General features: G+C 27.4%; 1 protein-coding gene across 1 annotated transcript; it reads left to right on the forward strand.

Moving 5' to 3' along the window:
- LOC111628204 (glycoprotein 3-alpha-L-fucosyltransferase A-like) lies at positions 1–979 on the forward strand. Its single transcript, XM_023371945.1, has 2 exons — positions 1–5; positions 637–979. The coding sequence occupies exons 1-2, from the start codon at positions 1–3 to the stop codon at positions 977–979; spliced, it is 348 nt and encodes a 115-aa protein (XP_023227713.1).
- The last annotated feature ends 9,689 nt before the right edge of the window (positions 980–10,668 follow it).

Raw genomic sequence — 10,668 nt, forward strand, 5'->3', positions numbered from 1 at the left:
ATGAGGTTGGCACTTCAAAGATCTTTCTGCGATTGTCTACTTTTTACTTTTCCGGCTGTTATATGTAAAAGAGGGAAAGCATGGCAGTCGGTCAACAAATGGTCACCCAAGAGTTTTACATTTTTGGACTCAGAGGTCCTTGAAACGTCGAGAAATGCAAAAAAATTGGGGGGATTTTTCTGTATGTATGGAAGTTAGTGAGTGTGTGGGGGGGCACGATTTTGTTCAACCTCTTTGAAGCTCAATAACTCTTGCGTTTTTTGTGGAAAATTTCTGAAATTTGGCAGGGTGGTTTATGTATTAGGAGGATTGATTCAATTAAATTTTGGTTGTTAAAGGTCGACGGAGTGAGGAGATAAAGAAGACCATGTGTACTTCTAGTACAGTCGGAATTAATGACGAGTTTACTCGTTATTAGCATTTACAATTCTTTATAAAACCCACTTCACCTTGAAAATTAAGCTTTTAACCATTTTATAATAGTTAAAAATATAAAAAGCTTTATAAATATCATAAGAGGTGGTGCCATCAACTGTTGCCGGAAAACTTAAGTAACTCGCTGCTGGATTTTTTAAACCATGTCTTTTTACATCTTTAATTATTTTATTAAATTAAATCTATTTTAAATTTTTTCAGGCGTGACGTCATACCAATTGTCTTAGGAGCCAAGCCAGAAGACTACAGGAGGAGCGCACCATACCATTCGTACATCCACGTGGAAGACTTTGATACACCCAAAGACTTAGCCGAATATTTAATGATCTTAGATAAAAATGATACACTTTACAATGAATATTTTCGATGGAAAGGAACCGGAGAATTTGTTAACACATACTTTTGGTGCAGATTATGTGCAATGTTACACGCCCCACCACAGCCAAAAGTCTATAGAGACATGCACGCTTGGTGGTCAGGTGCAGGGACTTGTACCAGTGGAAGCTGGAAAAAATCAGTAGAAAAAAAACCCGATAGCGGTTGAAATTTATAATTAATAGTCTTTAAAATTTAATTTCTATAAAATCACTTTTTTACAAACAAAAAAATAATAACAACAAAAAACAAAATAATTATATATATATATAAATGTATATCTTCTCCGCTTGTCTTTCAGATAAATATTTATATAAAAATATGAAAAAAAATTAGGTTTGAAACGAAGAGTAATGAGATAAGAACTTAAATAATTACCTTAATAATAATTACAGTGATACCTCGGAACTCGAACTCCAGAACATTTCGAGTTCCAGAAGCAATTTTTTTTCACGTAAGGAACAATTAATCCGTTCCCAAATGCTTATTTTAATCATAATTTAGGCTAAAATAACACAATTAAATGCCCTAATTAATGCATGAAACAATGAAAAATAATCATAATAATGGATTAAAAACACTAAAACGTAGTGTAAATAATGCAGTAGGTAGAAGTATCCCAAATTCGTATCAAGGGATTTTTTATTATTTTTAGCCCAAAATTAAAATTAACTCAATCTCGTAACACTGCAGCGTCACGTGCAAATATCATATACCTTTCAGAATGGCCGTTTTTGTGTTCAAATTCCAAAAAAAGTTGGGGAAAATTTCCTCGAAGAAATTCGGATTTCAACTTGTTCGATTTCTGGAACGTTTGAGTTCCGAGGTACCACATATATTAATTAGCTTATTAATCAATTTTACAGTTTTTAATAAGCATAAATTGCCATTAAATCGAACAAATATTTAAGGAAAAAAATCAAACTTATCGTTCGATAAAATAATATATATTATCAATTTGATAAGGGAAGAAAATCTCGCATCATTATCACCCATTTTTATTTAATATATATGATATTTGATACGAGAAAAAAATTTTATTTATTTCCTTTATTTGTAATGTGCTAACATTAGAAATTATTTATGTCTAAACTAGATAAAAAATTCCTTCTTACATTCATTTACTATTATTTTTTCAAGTTCATACACAAATATTTCAGCTTGAAACGTTTATATCAAGCCATCCAGTTGTAAAAAAAAATCATATAAAATTACAAAATTTACACATTTTTCAATAGAAAATAATTTTAAATATTTAAAAATATTGACTTAATCTTTGTCCTTTTTTTAAAGGTTAATTATATAAACTTTTTAAGCTAAAAAAATTCGATAATTTGCCTGGAATTTCTATATTTAATTAAAAAAATGGAGAAAAATTTCTATTTAATTTTCTCTAAATTACACGCGATTTAATTTTATAAACACGCGAAATTCCTTGTTAATTTTGGATAAATTGTCGAGCAATTATGTAGAAAGTAGACTTATAAATCTACATAATTTTGGGTCTAAATAAATTATCAAAATATGAAAATTTCACATTCTTTCCATAATATAGCATGAACGTTACTATAGTTACACATTGGACAATAGGAAACAACAGCTGCAAGCATTGAAATCATCCATCTGGTGCTTGGAGTCTGAAGTAAATGAGTTATTATAAGGTATTGTGACGTGGAAAATCTACTTCAAAGTACTCTATTGATTATCTTACGGAAGGAATAATATTATTCAGAGGAATAGAATGCTTTTTCTATACGATATTTATGTCGAAAGAACAAGAAATTAGTGATTTTATTATTAATTTATTCTAATAACCGTGATGAATATAATCACGGTTCTTAATTTATTTAATTTATAACACATTCGAGAGCACATCAAATAGCTTAAATGGGAAGTTTATAAAGTTTTATACTGTGAATAATTTATTGTAAGGTCGCGTAGATGTCGATATATTTTCAGTTTTGGAAAGGAATATGTATGGATGGTTCCATTTCACTTATAATAAAGTTTATAGCTTCCTTTCAATTGAGTATTTGGAACGTCTAGGGGTCCAAAAGTGAGGTGTTAGCTATCTCCTCCTAATGCTATCTTCTTAGAATCATTCTCATCCATCTTATCCTGTTTTTATGAAAGTTTTCCATTTGCTATCTTTTATTTCCTTTTTTTTTGGAAATAAAAAAAGAATATTTACTGTTAAAATACAGTAAAACTTGTTTATGATGTCCATTAATATTATAAAGTTTATCTAGTTTATTAAATATAGATAAATTAAGTTACTTTTTTCGTCGCTACATCGTTATATACCAATTTTACTGTATTTATATGAAGTGCAGTGTATATTTTAGATGAATATGTTTGTATATTTGTAAGTTTGTAAACTATTTTGTCACTAATTGTGGTATGAAAGCGTCTTCTAAATTGTTTGATAAGGATTTCAAAAAAGATGTCGTGTCTTTTCACTCCGCAGTAATTAAAATGAACAGGAAGATATTCATAACTTACGAAGAATTAGAGAGATTTATTCAATAAAATTTTATATTCTGGCTTGTACAGTACGAAATGTACAGATTTCAGAACTTTAACGACCATAAAACTTGTAATAAAAGCCATAAGATTTATCTATTCTACCCTTTAGAAAATACGAATGATACATAAATAGACGTTTCCATTTTACATTAATGAGCTTTAAACCTAATCCTTCATTTCATAATCCTTTTATAAAAAAGATCTCCAACGATTTATTTGATGTATAAATTTCATTTTAATGCTCTGAAGTGTAAAAACTTTATTCACAATCATCATTTCTCTGCTCTCTCCATTTGTTTCTTATCAAAGGAAAAAAATAATATATATTACATTTGTTACGGTAGTTTATTACATCCAACTGTTTTATCGCTTAGAAATGTCACCTTTTTTTTCTGCCACTGTAATAATATTTTCCCTGTATTCTTTTTCAAAACCGCCATGACGACGATTTTTGCTAATGGATGTTACGCCTGCACTTGTAGCTTCACCGTAGCAACAAGGAGTCGTGCAGGAAAGAGCACACTTCAGGGACTCTAAGCATTCGATATCGATTTCCAAGCTGCATTTTGTGATTGTAGATAACATTTAATAGCTTTGGAGAAACTGTGATGACTGAAGGAATTTAAATTTATTGTATTTTGTTCCAATGAAAATGTTATTTTATGGATATTTAGCGAGGAGGATTGTAATAAGAAAGTCTATATTTATTGTATAGGGTCATATAAATATATATGTCCTGTGAAAGAAAAGGTGTCAAAAAAAGAAATAAAAAAATAATGTAAATATATATGTCGAGGTTTATTCTCGAAATTCTGTGATGTCGATAAGAAAGATGTATTTAGAATTAGAAGAATAAATTAATTTAGAAATGATTCATTGAATTGTTTAATTATTAAGCTTATGTCTTTAAAAATTTATATTTTGATTATTTTTATTTAAATAAACATTTTAAATAACTTAAAATTATCATAAAAATTGATTTAATTATTCGTTTTACTCGTTTAGAATTTCTCCTAATTATCAATTTCTTAATTAATTAATGATTTTTTTTATTTAATATAAATTAAATAAATAAAAATATTTTGGAGTATTTTATAATATTTCTTAAATAATTCAAATTTCATTTATTAACTTTAAAATGCAAATTGATATTTTTACATAGAAAATGAATAAATTTCATCGGAAATTCCAATCAAAAAGTCGAATAATAAATAAAGTTTACTTTATTTCTTAAAAATTGTAGGCCCTAAGTAAAATAAAATTGTTTTGAATTTCTGATTAAACAAAATATCGAAAAATATTTAATCAAATTTAATATTTGACGTCTGAAAATTATTAATTTCTTATATAAATTGCATAAATTTTACTTGAACTATTTCTATTTCAAAATTGAAATTCCTTTACTTTGAGATAAAAGATGCAAATACTTTTAATATAAGTTGTTAGAAAGGAAATTTATTTTTATTTAAAAATTATAAAATATAAGAATTTAATGAATATTATATCATCATAATTGATTTCAAAAGACAAGTATAGCTGTAGTATGCAGAGGAGAAGAGATATCGATCATATTTTAGCATCCTCTCTTCTATTCACAATACAAACTTAATTTTCTTAATTGATCGTGAAACAATATTTACTGTGATTCCAATCGAAATATATTTAATTTAAGTTTTCATTTTTATAATTTAGCAAATGCAAAAATAATTTTTGCATATAAATATAATCATTACTATAAAAAATTTTAGCGTTAAAGAAAATAATTTATGTATTCAATCCTTTCACCTTTCGTTTATTTATAAGTTCGCTGATTTTTTTCCAAAAATTTTCTAAATATTTCACTTAGAGAAGTGAAATTTCCAAAATTTATGATATTATATTATGATTAATGTATTAAAGATGCTGGAAAGAGTGTAGCATGCTTCCATCCATCTAGCATCAGTATATAAGATACTCTCCTTCCAGCATCCTTTTATCCGTTCAGCATCCAATATATATACAAGATACATTCCTTCCAGCATCCTTTTATCCTTAGCATCTAGTATATAAGATATATTCCTTCCAATATCTATCCAGCATCCTTAATCAATAAAAACGAACTTTTTCTGAAAAAAATTAAGCACAGTTGTTAGTAATTATCTTAAACAATATCTAGAAAATTTTCCGAATAATTCGTGTTTATAGATAAACTTTCACTTAATTTAACAAGAAAACATATTTAATTTTTTCCCGTAAAATTAAATAAAACTGCATTAAAATGAATGCGAATTAACATTATTTTTTATTTATAAAAACATTTTATTAGATAAATATTAACTTCATAAAAGATATAAAAACTAAACAGAAATTAATTAAAAATTAAAATCACATTTTTATACTAAAATTTCACTTCAAATATCTAAGATTTTATTCAATTTTATGATTAAAATTCTTTGGAAAAAATAATAAAATTATTTTTAATTCTAATTTTGAATATTTTATAAGAAAAAAAAAAATTAAAAAATAATCCTTGAAACACCTCTTAATAGAGAACTATTTATCTATTAATTAATGTTTTAAGATAGAAAATCTGCAGTTGATATTCGTGATTTTATATATGGAAAGAAATATCCTGATTAACTGACTTTTGGACCACCTCACCTATTTAAAGCGGAACATGAATAAAACAGAAAGTTTTTTTAATGTTAAAAATAAACCTGTTTAAAACGGAAACTTGACAAACATTCGGTACTGCGTGTGATTCCGGCTTACACAGATTTTACTGTATTTTATCTCGTTACACTAAGAAGAGCTATAAGCTATAAATATGTTTTTATATTTGAATTGCATTGTTAGAAAGGCGCAAACGTCACAAGAGATCAATCACCCTCAAAAATTCTGGGGGACGAGAAAACGAAGAGAGAAAAGAGCTTAAATGAAGAACTTGCAAGATAAAATTAATATAATTAATTTAAATTACTTTTAGACGTCATTAAAATTAGTTTAAATTACTCAGCGAGTGTCCAAAATTATAATTTTTACTTTTATACTTGTTTCATTTCGTTTCTGCTTTGTTATTTAGTAGAATCTGTAAATAAATCTAATTAAATTACACGATTCTGCCTTCGAATCTCATCAAGTGAATGATTATTAACAGCAACCTCTTTGCTTTATTAACAGAACAAAGTTGGACCGTCATTTGAGGTCGTAACCCCTGAATGGGGACCTCAACCTTTTGATTCGTTTCCAATCGGGAGGGTTTTCAATTAAATTCTCTGACGTCACTGTGGTATGTAATCATTACGAGTAACGTCATCGGTAAATATGGTAAACTTATGAGGCTCTACTGACTCCACAAGACCGCGAGAGATATGCTATAAATTATAACATGAGTAGCCTGCAGAAGGCACGTGAGTAGACATCTCGCAACCTCTGATAATCCCCTCATCCATGGAGCATCTGAATAAAAGATGGAGCATGATGCACGTGACTGATACTTCCCACATTCCCCTGTTTACGTAAATTAAACATTATCTGGCCTTCTATAATTTACATATAATTTATAATTTAATAAATAAGCCATCGTCCAAGTAACAGTATAACCTGTGTAAATCGGAATCATTCCCTTCCGTATAATTTTTCGTTTTATTTGGGTTTCGTTTTAGGCAGGTTTCACCGTAAAGACGACGTTTTTGCTCGAAACTCCTGAATAATATCGACGAAATCAGTTACCATAGGAGTCGTCTCGTCTATTAGTCATTGCTTAATCACGTGGGTGATCATTTCAGTTGCCATTTTACTCGATGAAGTCACGTTCCACGCGTAGCATGTTGGTACATAATGTACCACGTGAGTAAAATTTGGGTAAAAAGATGAGGAACTATCCGAAGATTTCCATAATTGAGCTTTTATTCGGGAGAATTTCTGCATTAAATCAATAAAACTTATCAACGAATGACGAAATTCTGATATGTTTAAGTAGTAAATTACGTCTGTAAAAGTAAAAAAAAATAAGGGAATTTCAGTGTAATTAGAAAGAATTCTTTCTTCTGAAAGTCTAATTCATCATATCAAATGACATTTTCTTAAATATTTTTACATTAAAAACTTTAAATGACTGAAATTTTGTTTTAAGATGAAAGCAAAAAAATTTAACGACGTCTGATGAATATTTTAAATAATTTATTTTATAGATTTTTAATCAAGAATTTCCTACACAATTTATAAGCCTATTTAATTTTGTAAATAGGAAAAATAAAATAATATTAATATTTCGTAGAGTTTCGTAATAAAAGTTTGTTTTGTTAACTTGTTTTGTTTTTGTTAAAGTTATTTTTTATCGCCATCTATGCGTAAAATAAAACATCATCATTAAAATGTTTTACATCTTGTGTAGATAATGGCAATACTTTTTATATGGTGGATGATAAAATTTATTTATTCCTTGTGTAGATAATGATAAAATGTCTTCCTCTGACGTAGATGATCATCATCTATACAAGAGCAAAACATTTCTATCATCGTCGTGCACACAAAGAAATAAAACCTTATCTATTATTATTTACACTAAATTTAAAGCATTTTATAAAAGTTTACAACTATTTTTTATCATTACCTGGTCAAATAATAAAGCATTCTATCATCATCAGTCCTTATGCAGATTAAGGCATAAGGACTTATTCATTATCATCATCATCATCTACATAAGAACGGATCACTTCATAAATAAAATTCTAAAATTTATTTTACTACTTAATTACGTTTATCCGTGAAGACAAATTTTTTTAAACAACATTTTTAAGATAAGCATTATAAAATCTGATACCGAACTTACTTTAAATCAATAGTTAATTTACTAAGAAAAAACTCGAATTTTTTATATATTCAGGTCGGTTTATAAAGCATATTTTTCAATAATTTACTCGAATTTTTAAAGAAAATTTATCAAACATTTTCTTTGTTTATGACCCACCAAAAAAAAGAAAAAAAATGCCTTTCTATTCAAAATCTATAAACAGATTTTTCCTGTAATATCTCAAATGACAACTTATCAAAGTAATATTTTATTTAAAATACATAGACAGAGCAATTCGTTGTAATACACGTCGTCATCATCATCATCATTATCATTATCATCAGACTATTTTTCATACGACAACATTAAATAATATTAAAATAATAACATTTAAAAAATAAAATAAACAAGCGTGATTTAATATGATTATAATATGATTTATATAATAAAAATCACATTTTTATACAATAAGAATCTTAGGAAAGGGGACATTTTTTACCCCTCTTCTAATATTTTTTACATTTTTGGACTCAGAGCTACTCGAAACGTCGAGAAACGCAAAAAATTGTGGTTTTTTTCTGTATGTCTGTATGTTGTCTTTATGGGGGAGAAAAACCTTGTTCATCCACTTTGAAGCTTAATAATTCCCCTGTCATTTGTTAAAAATTTCTGAAATTTTGCAGGAAGGTTTATGTATTAAGGAAAAAAGTTTCTTGAAATTTTCCGGAAAATCGGAGCATTTTTTCAGTAGCTAAGGCCCTCATACATTCAATATCCCCAGAACCAATCTGAAGACTTAAAGACGATGGCAGTAATTCTTAGGGATAAAAACAAACAAAAGAGATACAAATAATACAATAAAGTCAAGCAGACTTTTACGTTAATTTTTGGGAATGAAAAAAGTCAGATTAACAGTAATTTTAAAGAAAATTATTGAAAAATTCAACATGTAAAAAGCACTTAAATTACATTATTGCAATGGGAAAAAAATTTTATTTTTAAATTCATTTGATAAATTTACTTTCACTTTCATTCAAAATTATGGATTTAAGCAGTAAGCAGTACATTTACTTTATAATTTATAGACTGAAAGTTAATTTCATTGAAAATTCTCTATCATAGAATCCCGCTGAGTAATATATTAAGAGAAGGAAAGTGGAAATTCAACGTTGTCCTGAAAGATAATACTAAATTACACAGTAGAGATTAACTTTCTCCACTTATTAATAAAATAACAATATTTTAATAAAGTTTCCTCCTGTTACACGCGATCATTAATTTTAATATCTATTGAATTGTTGAAAAATGTTTATTTGCTTCATGTTGTGATTTGTACTGATTGTTTTTGGAGTTCTGAGAAACACTCGTCATAATGAGTTACAAGAGAATGAATTATTAAATACGCCGAAAGATGAATTAAATGATAAAAAGCAAAATGTATCAAAGCTTTTTGTATTATTAATCTAAGTGTATTAGATTATTAAATGCTTTTATCACTGGATTCTAGAAGTTTATGAATGCTTCCTTAACGATATTAGGCCTATATGGATAACATAACGAACTCGAATGATATAAAAAGCATGAAAAGTGCCTTTTAAATGTTTTCTCGTCCATTTTGGATAAAGTATTTTATCGATCCTACTAACGTAAGAGGAAAAATTTACTATGTACATATTGTACAAGAAAGCAACATACATGTTATGACGAGATAAGGAGAGAACAAAGAATAATTTTACAGTAGTCCTTTTTCTTTTAATTTTCGAAAAAAGAATATATAGTAGAGATGAGAACCTTGTATCTCCGATAATGGCTCAAAAACCACATTTTTGCGTCACTAACGCAAAAATGGGGTTTTTGTAAAGTCAATTTCTACATCCTGACAAAAGTTTTATAAATGATGTGAACCCTTTAGACCAGTGATTTTAAACCTATTTTGACCATGCCCCACCTATGCATCTCTAAAATCCTGATGCCACCTATGACATATAATTCTTATTATTCAAAAAAATAAACTCATATTTACGTAGAGAAAGCCTAAAAGGCCAATAACTTGGTTTAAACAAGCTTTCAAAGAACACGGTATTTATGAACGAGAAAAACAAAAGAACGAAAGAACAATTGAAGTACTGAAGAAGAAATTACTAAAAAATTTCTTAAAAAATAATAGTAATGTGAATTGATATGAAAAAACAACATATATAGTTTCAATAATTGATAATAAATAACAAATAACAACAATATAAATAACCAATAATAGAAAACTGAAATATATAAATATAAAATAGGTTTAGTGAAAGCTTTTTCTGTAATACTTTAATCATTTTAATTACTATACTATAATAAAGGTACCTAACCTAGTAAATGTTATCTAAACAGAAAACACACTGAGAAGATGATGGCGTAAAAAGAGGGAAATTAAAAAAAAAAAAAAAAACATTCTTCACGTAATTTATGAGTAATAAGATATAAGAGCAATTAGTGTGCTTTCAAATTTACTGTTAATAACTCATTCTCGATTGCCCCCTTAAAAATCAAATTGCCATCCTGTGAGACGTGAG

The sequence above is a fragment of the Centruroides sculpturatus genome, unplaced genomic scaffold (genome assembly GCF_000671375.1).
Source record: "Centruroides sculpturatus isolate CEXI.00-Female unplaced genomic scaffold, Cexi_2.0 scaffold505, whole genome shotgun sequence".
In the NCBI taxonomy this organism is placed as follows: domain Eukaryota; kingdom Metazoa; phylum Arthropoda; class Arachnida; order Scorpiones; family Buthidae; genus Centruroides; species Centruroides sculpturatus.